The sequence below is a fragment of the Sinocyclocheilus anshuiensis genome, unplaced genomic scaffold (genome assembly GCF_001515605.1).
Source record: "Sinocyclocheilus anshuiensis isolate Anshui unplaced genomic scaffold, SAMN03320099.WGS_v1.1 scaffold506, whole genome shotgun sequence".
Classification (NCBI taxonomy): domain Eukaryota; kingdom Metazoa; phylum Chordata; class Actinopteri; order Cypriniformes; family Cyprinidae; genus Sinocyclocheilus; species Sinocyclocheilus anshuiensis.
Window position 1 is genome coordinate 555,307 of NW_015544144.1, and position 12,328 is coordinate 567,634.

Here is a 12,328-nt window from a genome sequence, read left to right on the forward strand (position 1 = left end):
TATAAACAAAATAAAATAAAATAAATGTATCAAAAAAGTTACCATATTATCTTAAATTAAAATTAGCAAATTATATATACACACTGTCATTCAAAAGTTTGGGATCAGTAAGATTTGTGATGCTTTTTAAATAAGTTTGTTATGCTCAGCAAGGCTGCATTTATTTGATCAAAAATATAGAAAAAAATATATAATAATCTTGTGGAATATTATTGCAATTTAAAATAATGTTTTTTTTATTTGAATGTACTTTAAAATATAATTTATTCCTGTAATGCAAAGCTGAATTTTCATCATCATCATTACTCCAGTTTTCAGTGTCACATGATCCTTCAGAAATCATTCTAATATCCTGATTTAATATTAATATTGGAAACCTGTGATACATTTTTCAGGATTTTTTGATGAATAAAAAGTTAAAAAGCTTTTATTCAAAATAGAAAAAGCTATATTCTGATTGGCGAGCTTCACAGAACTTTCAGGAGTAAGCGCTGACGATTAAGTCTATCTGAAAACAAGGTTATGTTTACAAGTTTCCGGGTTGATACAATGAGTAGAGAATGAAATAACCACTAGAAAGTTTACCATTTTAAAGGCTTCGAAATTACTTAATTATTCAAATGTATTTAATTTAGATTTTTGAAAGTACCATGTAAAATGGATATCCACAAGCTGAAGTGTATTTGGCTTTCTTATGTCTGTGAAAAGGTCTCCACTTTAGAGTTTTCTTTTTTCTTTTTTCTCATTGTGGATAAACTTATCATGGTGATGCTGCGATATAGTGATGTTATAATTGTCTAAACTTTTCTCTCTCTTTCTTTTTCTTTTCTGTAGGTCCTCCAGTCATTGTGGGAATGAGTATAAATATTGCCAGTATTGACTCCATCTCAGAAGTCAACATGGTTAGTAACATTGATTTGGCATTACTGATATTACTGGTGTTGCTAATTGTTGTTTTTGCACAATTAAAAATATGGGTAAAACACCAAAGTTCCTTTATTTTAACACAGTACATTGGGCTGAATTTTACAGACTTTTTTTGAGTATAAGTTAGCTGTGTTTCTTTAGAAACATACAGTATGTTTAAGAGCTGTTTTATTGAGTCTTCATGGTGTTGTGTAAGAAAATTATCAGTATGGATGATTATGTATTACTGCGGTCATGAGCATTTATGTAGCACCAGTAGACCTTTTGGCTTTGGACCATCACCTCAAGTTAAACACCACCCTGGAGCCCTTAAAAAGCAGTTTACTTAAAGAGCAGTCGTCTAAATTTCTGCTGACAACTCCCTATACATACTTACTGTGGAGACCCCATGCAGACTTACTGCATTCATCATTTCTTCATGCAGAGTGTGTCACATGATCCTTCAGAAATCATTCTAATATCCTGATTTAATATTAATATTGGAAACCTGTGATACATTTTTCAGGATTTTTTGATGAATAAAAAGTTAAAAAGCTTTTATTCAAAATAGAAATCTTTTGAAACAATATTGTCACGCTTCCTACTGTGAGGAGGAGCGAGGAGTATTGATGTTAGGTTCTTGAACGAATCGTACTTTTGAGCCGGTTCTCAGGAAGTAACCGGTCGAGCCGATTCATAAATCGAACTGAATCGAACTTTAGTTCTGGGTTGATGACGCAGGATTTATTAGCGCCTCGGCTTCAATGCCTGCGGCCTGAATCCATAAAGTACCCCAGAGAGGAAGTGCTGCACCTGGATCGGTTTTCCTCAGGTTACTGTCGGATAATACAGCAGGTTTGACAGCAGGAAATATGATCTTAGATTAGATTTCTTATTGGGAAATTTTCAAAGAACATGAGGAAAATAAAGCTGCTTCCACATTAGTTTGATTCAAAAATAAAAAATCATGGTTTTCGAATAAAACTTGTTGGAAAATGAACAAGCAAACAATAATAGTTGACGATACTGTGCAAGACTGAGGCGCGTACTGGAAATATGCTTATTATGACTGTTATTAATTTACATTTGATTAAAACATGCAAAAACCTTTCTGTCGAGTGATGTAACTAAATTTTACAATAGTATATTGTGCATGCATATTATATATAAAGTTGCTTAAGCGAAATCAAGGAGTTTATAAGACTGGTTTATTCATTCTTTATACTGTAGACATGTAGAACATATCCGCGTTTGTGCATCAATGTCTGTAATGTGTGCTGTAGGTGTGAAACTTTTAGGAATCTTATCCAAGTTGTAGGCTAGTCAATATTGCTCAGTCAGTCGTATCTGAGGATCCGCGAATTAAACTGACCACAAACACCATTAACTTAAGTGAATTATATGGCAATAATACGGTGGCCGAGAGAGCTCAACGCGCTGTAACTAAAGAAAACACATGCAAATTGAAAAAACACCAGCAAATTAAGAAAACATCTTCATCAGCTAGTGTCACTATAAGGACATGTCCCTGTCTCAAACTATTCACTAGCGACAGGCCAGAACTGTGACATTAAAGGTAAACAGCAAAGAAATATGCATATCCATTGTACACTTGTAAGTCTTCCAAAAATAGCTACACTTCAAAAACAGTACAGTACTTAAAATGCATTCAAACTAAATTGTATAGACCCTAATTTGGAAGTTTGGAGCTCAAAGAAAATATCCACTGGCAATGAGAATATTATGGTAGCATTCGTGTGCACGCATTTCATAAATGCAATCACTCTGACATTAACTAAATGTAGCAGGAACATCTAGTGTAGTATTTCCTAGTTTAAAACCCCAAATGTTTTAACTAGAAATTAGTTTTATTATTAATCTGACTCATTTATGTGAGTATCACTGCTGAATTGTTGTAAACCAATCGTCAGGTTTAGACAGTGTTTATGCTGCAGGCCGTCTCCTTCATGTGATGCTTGCATTAAACTGCAGGTGTGTTAATTAGCTCTGGTCACAGCATTATCAAGCTCCAAGTGAAATTCAATTAAAATCCGATGACAGTGAGATTTTTATAGATTCAACTTTGCATGAAATCGCTCCCAGGCATTGAAGGGACAACACACTAGCTTCACGAATGCTTCATTTAATTGACAGAATGCGCAGACATAACGGTCTAAAATCATTTAGTGGTTTCTGGTTAAATTATTATTTTGAACATTTTATAATTATTAACCAATAATTACAGATTTACCACATATCTCATACTGAGTCTTTTATTTTTTTTTTATTCTGTTTAATTTTGATGTTTAATTAATGTTTATTCCTAGTAAATGGAAGTTGTAAGTAAAATACACCATATAATCAACAAATAGTTCCTTATAGTGGAAGTTACCTTCCAGTCACACATGAATCAGTTATATAAACTGATATTCATGATGTTTTGCACAGTATGTCTTCGTCTGTGAGTATTAATTAATAATTGTGAATATATAAAAATTGTGGATTGCGGTTCAGCTTCTTTGCTGCATGCAGTTCTATGGATCATCGCAACAAATGTTCACTTGGCAGAGGGCAGATTTGCCTTACAGTTTTGTAAAAATGGCAAAACTTATTACAAATTAATAGAAAATTAAACATGATATTTAGTTTGACCTTCTGAGGTAGACTAGCAACATTTTCTGATAATTTGTTGAAAAAGAAACAAAAAATACTAGTTTCAATTTCTTTGAACTGTGGTGTTTTGAAGATACTGTACCACAAGGTCTTCAATCGGATGTTTCGTTTTACTTCCCTTTCCCTGGACATTAAAAAAAAAAAAAAAGTATTGAAAAGGTGCTGTGCTACATCTGAGAGGCAAAGGGTTGAAAAAACCCCAACAACTAAAAGTCACGATGAAATGGAAGTAGTGACAGATCTTATTTGTTTTATTTTTTTTCAGTATATCCAAGTGTAATGGACTAGACAAAGAAGAAATGTAGGGTTCATGACTTGGTTCTATGCATTGATTATTGATTGGATTTTAAGATGTGAGCATTGAACTCAGATAAACCTGAGTTTGTAGGGGCAGGATTTATGTGAACTAAAATATTGGAGCCTGAATATGTAATTTTCACCAGAAGGTATAGTTATTACATTTCAATTAAACAAATATTATTAATAGTTAGATATTACATATAATTTGGTAGTAAAACAAAGAGTTGCACGTTTTATTGGTGCAAATGAGTAGTGGTGATCATTATTTTGTACAACATTTTGCAACTGCTTTTTATAACTTAATTAGAAGCACCACAAAAGTAAATTTTGTCATCTGTTATAGGAACTGAGTAGTGGTGATAATTATGTTGTACAACATTTGCAACTGCTTTTTATCACTTACTGTAATTTGAAGCACCACGAAATTAAATAGTGTCATCTGTTATAGGGACTACTGAACAGACATTTAGAAGTTGATTTAAAAATGCAAAGTATTGAAAATAAACAATTATTATTATGCATTTTTACAACACTATAAGTGTGTCCCATCAGGTAATGGAAAGTTCTACACACACTTGAGGTCTTCATGCTCACTTGGACCAAATACAGGAAATACGAAGTAGTCAAGTGGTCAAGTGCAAAGACCGCAAGTGCGGGTATCTGAACAAGGGGTTTGCAGGGCAACGGCACTCCAGGACCGACGTTGTCTATCCCTGGACTAGTGTCTGTGCTTTATCATTAAAATCCAGTTGACAGTAAGCATTAAAGCAGCACTGAGTCATATCAGTAGTGGATCTAAAGAGTGTCCCCAGCCAATCCTGTTTGGCTTACATCCAAAAGTCACTGCTCAAATGAACCTAATCCCGTCAACGCTGTATATGTTTGTTGCTCATTTAATCAATATCACGTTGGTACACATCTTAATCCATTTCATAATGTTTTCATTACCTTCTCGTTGAATAGAAATGTTTTATAGTGAGTTTGCCCTCCTCCATGTTACAGTTCTGTCAAACCAGAGCAAACACAAGGGAACAAAAAATCAAAAACATCAAAAGTGTTATTTTTGCCAACTAAAGCTATATGCCATTTGAAGAATTAAAGGACAGTTTGTTTTGGAAATAACTGTAAATAATAAAGACTTTCATCCCTCTGATTTTGGGTTACGAGTCTGACTCTCTAACCATTAGGCTACAACTTCCCCCAACTTGTGTGACATCATTCTTTAATTCATTATTCATATCAGTATCAAAGTTCTTTGTTTAACTTTAATCATAGGTAAAACTTCATGTCACACTTGCTAGCACAGTTAGGGACAGGTTATCTATGGGAAAGCTTCTATTTGGGGTGTGTGTTAAAGATATCTGTTAATGGTTCACAGCACTGACAAACCGTGTTGAAAATAAAGGTGCTAAAAATATTGGGTGGAAAGTGTGATCACATGAAGAGGCTTTGCCTTTTTTGAGTTCAGCTCGGCTTCGAACTTCGTTGTTCAAATGATATCGAAAAAAATGCTGTTGGTTTGTTCAGTAGCTCATGTGATACGGTGTTGCACTTGTGAGGTGAAGCGCTCTGGTAATAGCCCGGTTGCATCAGCAAATGCGTTTGTATATCATTTTTGCATTTGTTAACACTATTGGGTAGGTTAAGGGTTGGGTTTGGTGTAGGGGTATGTTATTTTCCAACACGATAGAGCATTAACCTTTTAAGACAAATGAATTCTGAACCGCCTCAATATACCTGAAGTAACATAATAGAAACGCAGCAATACATGCCTGTATCAACATAATAAAAACATGGCCACGGTGACGCATTGAACGCGCATTTTAGCACCGCTCACTGGACATTTCATTTTGAAACTGCCGCGAAATGTGCCGTGAGGTACGTAATATCAGTGTTGCAGAAATGTCACCACGATCACGTATTTCCAGTGAGCCTGGGTTACATCTGAATCACATTAATTCAACAATATAGGACTGCCATTGTATAGGACAACAATATAGGCTGCGCTGTGCCACATCCAGTGTAGACAGCATCACTGATTATAATGGGTTCTAATTGCTTTTGATTCATCGTATGATGCTGCTCATTCCCTTACAAAAAAATAACTATGGTTTTACTACAAATAAAACCCAAAAAACATGTTTACTATAATACCATAACACTACTATAACCATGGTAACCTCAATTTAAATAAATAGTTTTGCAACACTAGCCATAGTTTAGCCATGGTATTTGTAGTAAAACTGTGGTTATACAAATGGTAATCAATATGCCAAAAAAACATGATTACTACAATTTTACTATAATAAAACTTTTCATTTTTAATTCATTTATTCAGTTTAGACAAGGTGTAATAATATATATATATAATTATAATTTTTTTTACACACTGAGGAAGGCTTTGAGCCGAAACGTTTGTGTCTTTTCCCATCAACGATGAATGTAAAATAAAACGAAGTTTTCGTTGAGTGCGGATCATGATCTCCTATACTAAGTAATTTAACAGATTGACGCATCAAAATAAAAAAGATTAAGTGACGGAAGAGCGTGGTGCAACTGGCGTTGTTGAAGGTGTAATAATATAAAATTTGGTAAATGTATTATTTAAACTTATTACACGGCTCTGTGGAATACTTGATTCTTATTGGTCAGTCGTGACATTCTGAGGTATGTTATCCCTCGATAACAACCGGTAAAAGCTGATAACACAGGCTCATCTGGGTAACTGTAATCGGCACTTAACACTCTTCTTTAACACACTTAACACAAGCTAGTATCCCTTAAATGTCTGTCTAGTTTGAACTTGCCGCTTGCTCGCAACTGCTGTCTTCACGGAAGCTTTGCGTTCAAATATTTAAACTCAAATCAAGATTTCGTGTCTAATTATTTACTTATGTGGCAAGTAGCTGGGTAATAAGCAGGATAATGAACATCCAGCCGGTTGTTATCGCAGAATAACTCCATTCAGGGTGATATTATCCCTTACTTAGTTTTATATATTAACAGTCAACCATCTGAACTCACGCATAAAATCACCTCTAAATGGTTACACATAATATGGAACATCTAAGAACTGTTGTCTCAAATGTCATCCTTTTTTTTTTTTGGACAAACAGAGGCACAAGTATAAAAACAAACCACTCTGCCTCCTTACTCTCCTATGCATTAACCCAGAACCGCACCGGCAAGGCAGAGAGTTCGCTCTGGGTGCCCCACTCAGTCAAATTATCAATAATGAAAGATGACAAACTGTTTCCTCTTCCAAGAGGCTCTGGCACAGGTGGAATTCAGGAATCTCAGCGAGGCCACGGTTTCTTTTTTTTTTTTCCTGAGCGTCTCTCAAACCTGCACTGCTGTAGATAATTGAAATGTTGGGGAACTACAGCATGTTTGCTGTATTGATATGTCTACTCTTAATAACGTCTTAAGATGGGTCTTTGCTGGCTGTAAATTATTCATGAGTCAGGGCTGTTGTTAATGTTTAATTATCATATCATGCCCTGCTGTGTCTAAAAAGGGATTTCGAATTAATGCGCCTTAGTCAGCTTTAGTAGATCGAATTAATGTGCCTTAGTCAGCTTTAGTAGAGCTACAGTATGTATGCAAAGCATCCTCCATATGACCCACAAATGTACAGAGTTATAAATATGCAGTGGTTTGTGCTTTATGGGGATTTGGAGGAGAAAGCTAATGCTCATATTGAAGGGTTTTAGGCAAGCAAAGTATTTTATAGATTGTTTACACTGGGCATCTAAGGTAACTGACTGTTTACTCCACATTTCCAAGAACGCATGATAATGAAGAAATATGAGTGACATGAAATGAAAACAAAAACACAAACAAGCAGCTGCTATTGCATAAAGCATGTTATATATACTGTAAATAAAGTGCTATAACGGATGTTGTTTGCTCCTTAGCCACATGCAGAGGTTTTGAAAGGTTTTGAAGCTAAAAACAAACACAACCCTGCATGTTAATTATAGGACGCTCACAGTAAAATGCACAGAAGGCAGTGTAATAGCTACATTACTATGTTACACCCATGCTCTGTTACCTAATTTAACTCCACCGTCATGTGTATGCCGTTTGCTGTTGCCATGTTCACTGCTAGTGTCCGTCAAAGTTATAGTTATATAGCATTTATATAGTTATATAACACTACAAGAAATGACAGGGTTATTTTATAAATGTATTCAAATATAAATTACTAATAATGACTTGCTTTACAGTCATGTTATACAAATATTACAATATTGAAGTAATGCAATATGACTACTTCTGGATTACCTCAAGATCATAGGCACACATAAATATTACAAATATTAATATTAATATAATAAATATATTTGTTTTATTTTTATTTTTTTATGTGATTTTTTTTGGTTACACTTTATTCCGATAGTCCACTTTAGACATTCTACTAACTATAAGTAACTTTGTAACTACATGTCAACTACATGTAAACTAATTCTCATTAATTTGCAACTACATGTCTACTAACTCTCAGAGTAGACTGTTAGGGTAGGTTTAGGGTTAGTAGAATAAGTTGACAAAGAAAGTGTTAGAAGATATTAAGCAGACAGTCTACTAATACTCTACTAACTGCTAGTTGACATGTAGTTGCAAAGTTACTTACTGTTAATAGAATGTCTAAAGTGGACTATCGAAATAAAGTGTTACCCCCTTCAATTCTGCATTTTATTTATTTCATTTGGAATTATTTAAAAAATTTTTTTGCATTTATGCAGTTACAATTTGTTCAAGTTTATTATTATTATAATTATTCATCAGCCACAAAACTGTATTGTGCATTATTTTCTATTCTAAACTATATACAGTGCAGTATTTTTGTTGTCTTATTTCCTTATCACAGTGGGATTATGTATCTGTTTTCCTTGCATATAAGTGACAGACAGAGCAGGTCGTTTGTCACTCGCAACATCATAGACGAGATGAGTCAGTCTCCATCTTTCAGCGAAATGGCAGCTGTCACAAAAATGCGTAGACGCATCATGATTTTGCTCCTGTTCAATTTATTTTGGAGGCTTAACACAAGGAAAATTTCACGTTTTGCTACATTGAGTTCTCGGGAAAGACTTCCACCGTGTCCTAACTAGATGCAATGCGACAAGATTCTAACGAATCTGTGATTTGTCTGACCACACCAGACACGCAACAAAATAAATCACAAATCACAGCCAATCAGAAGAGAGTCGGGGCGGGCTCTCTCTGCAAGTGCACTGCTGTCTTGCACTTGCAATGAAATGGATAAGTACATTTAAAAAAATGCTAAATATGTACAGTGACTGTTGTGGAATGGAATGGAATGGAATACACTTGTTTCTTTACACAGAGTTCACAGTATAAAGTACATCCTTGATATATTTTCAAGATCTGAAAATGATCCGCTGTTGCTGTCATTATGGCTATTAAAGTCACACACAATGATATACAAACTCAAATTAAACCATTAAAATATTTTACAAAACCGAAACTAGAATCCCCTGTTACTCATCGCATTTCACTGAGTACGTTTACATGGACAACAATAATCCGATTTTAACACGATTAAGACAATATTCTGATTAAGAATCTACCATGTAAACAGAAATTTTTGATTACCTTAATCCGGCTAAAGTCATATTCGAAGTACACAGAAATCGAATTAACACATGTGGAGTATTCCTATTTTATTCGCATTACTGAAGTGCAGTATAGACATGTAAACACCTTAATCAAATTATTACCGTCGTGTTGGACTTTTCGCCACATTTTGCGACAGGATACACACACGGCAGTGGTGAACCGTTTGACGGCAAATAAAAGAGCTTCAACACCGCCATCGTCTGTATGCACGTAATAATAATAATCAGATTGAATTGGATAATAATTAACTGCACTTGAAGCTTTCATAAAATTAAAAATGAAACACCCAAAACTGTACATGGCATCATCACGAAGACGAACTCTATGTTTATACGTGAAATTCCGGAGGGGACGTCAGATGGCGTCACGTGGGGACGTAATGACGTGTGCCATTAATCGAACTATATACTATAACATGTAAAACGGGAACATGAAAGGAATATTCTAAAAGCAACTCCATAATCATAATATTGGCTTATTTAGAATTAAGTAAATAATTAGATTACTGATGTCCATGTAAACGTAGTCACTGTCACAGGCGGTTAAAGCAAAAACTCTGAATACCATTGAAAGATATGTTTGATCATGTGTTGTGGTGCGTCTGGTTAGGACATGGTGTTATTCTGAATTACATGCAGCTTTGAAGAATCCCACATTGTCACTTTATAGACTACAGTCTTGAATGATACTCCATACATCAGAGCTGTTCACTAAAGTGCACACGTCTGTCAGCATCAGATTTGAGCAGCTAGAAGGTCCCTGGAGAGACTGAGTCAGCACTGAGTATGTGGCTCCAATAATTCCCAAACCCAGCATGAAGTCAGACTAGACGAATGGGATAAGAGAATGAGATCAGAGGAGAATAAGACTGTCATATTGATGATTAAATATGATATGGATATACTGCATATCAAAATGATTTTTAATGCTAAGAGAAATTAAGAATACTCATGCATCTCATCTGCACTGAAAAAAAGGTGTTGAAACAATTCTCATAAATAGTCAATTAGAAAACATTTTTTTTTTTTTTTACTTTTATGGGAAAGAGCTCATACATTTTGGAATGACATTAGTAAATAATGACAGAGGCTTCATTTTTGTGTGAAATATTACTTAAAATGCTGAGGGAGCAGGGAGATGCATTTCTGATCAGCATTTTGTCTCAAGGTACCCAGAAGCAGCTGTGCAACATGTTGAGAAATGAGCTCCCTGTTTTGAAGCATTGTCAAAATGTTCTGCATAGCTGTTTAAATCTGACCAGTTCTTGCATTTGGTTGATGGTGTGCTCTGAACTTAGCGTACTCAGTGATTTAGTGATTTGTGTGTACACAGGCTAAGCAGAATAATAATATAATATAACTTAACATAACATAACATAACATAACATAACATAACATAACATAACATAACATAACATAGCATAGCATAGCATAACATAACATAACATAACATAACATAACATAACATAACATAACATAACATAACATAACATAACATAACATAACATAACATAACATAACATAACATAACATAACATAACATAACATAACATAACATAACATAACATAACATAACATAACATAACATAACATAACATAACATAGCATAGCATAGCATAACATAATATAATATAATATAATTTGTTCACTCATCCAGTTGCAACATTATAACTAACAGATGAAGATATGAAAAAAATGAAGAATAGTCCACATAAAAAAAGTAAATTTTCATAATTTACGTACCATACTCTTATATCATGTCATGCCAGGTTAGATGTCAATGTCCTTGTCATGTGTCACGACTGATTACAATGTGTCAAATTTAAATATATGCATGCAAAATTGTGAATTGAAAGCTATGACGATGGGGAGGAATATTACTGAAAAAAATAAGTATTCCTTTACATGTACCTATAAGGATAAGCATATTTCTATTCAGACCAGTTTAATGAACCATTTTGTAAATCGGTTTGGCCAATTGACTGAAAAGAAACTAACATACACTATGGCTTGCATATACATTTCAGTGTTCTTTTTTTGCATCAAGCTCCCTTTTTTACTAATAATCATTGCTTGATTTAATTAATATGTATGCGATGTTTCTGGACTGGCCAACCATCTAGGATATTTTCCTGCCTGCGGCCCAAGACTCTGAGCATCCCAACACTTAATATTGTGATTAATATTTTGTGATTTTTGTCACAAAAATTACGGTAACACTTTATTTTGATGGTCCATTTTGAACATTCTGTTGACAATAAATAACGTTGCACCTACAAGTCTACTAACTCACATTAGAGTATTAGTAGAAGTTATGCTTAATATCTGCTAACTCTTTATTGTGATGGTCTCCCAACAGACATTCTACTGACTATAAGTAACTTTGCAAGTACATGTCAACTTATTCTAACCCTAACCCTACCAGTCTACTAATTCTTCACTAACACTCTAATGAGAGTTAGTAGACATGTAGTCGCTACTTTACCTAAAGTCAACAGAAAGTGTTAAAGGGACCATCAAAATAAAGTGAAACCAAAATGACACATTGACATTTAAAATTTGCTAATTTATGAAGTGGCTTTTTTTTATGTGTGAGTATGTGTATGTATATATTTTTTTCTGCTTCTTATTTAATATATTTCCCTTCTTTGTATCTATCTCACCTTGCAACCAATCAACATCCAAAACCTCAAGACCTCAAACACAATTTGCTTACCAATAATTACATTTTCCTCCTTTTTTTTTTTTTTTTTTTTATTACCTTTTTTATTGCTTAATGTTTATTGTACTTTTTCACTCTCTCT

The 12,328-nt window shown here is 34.1% G+C and overlaps 1 protein-coding gene across 1 annotated transcript in view; it reads left to right on the forward strand.

The window, feature by feature from the left end:
* LOC107695092 (gamma-aminobutyric acid receptor subunit beta-4-like) overlaps positions 1-12,328 on the forward strand; it is a 54,757-nt gene that overhangs the window by 30,754 nt on the left and 11,675 nt on the right. The window contains exons 3-4 of the mRNA XM_016494899.1: positions 835-902; positions 6,996-7,003. Of these exons, the coding sequence (XP_016350385.1) occupies positions 835-902; positions 6,996-7,003 (76 nt within the window). The remainder of the gene's footprint in view (positions 1-834; positions 903-6,995; positions 7,004-12,328) is intronic.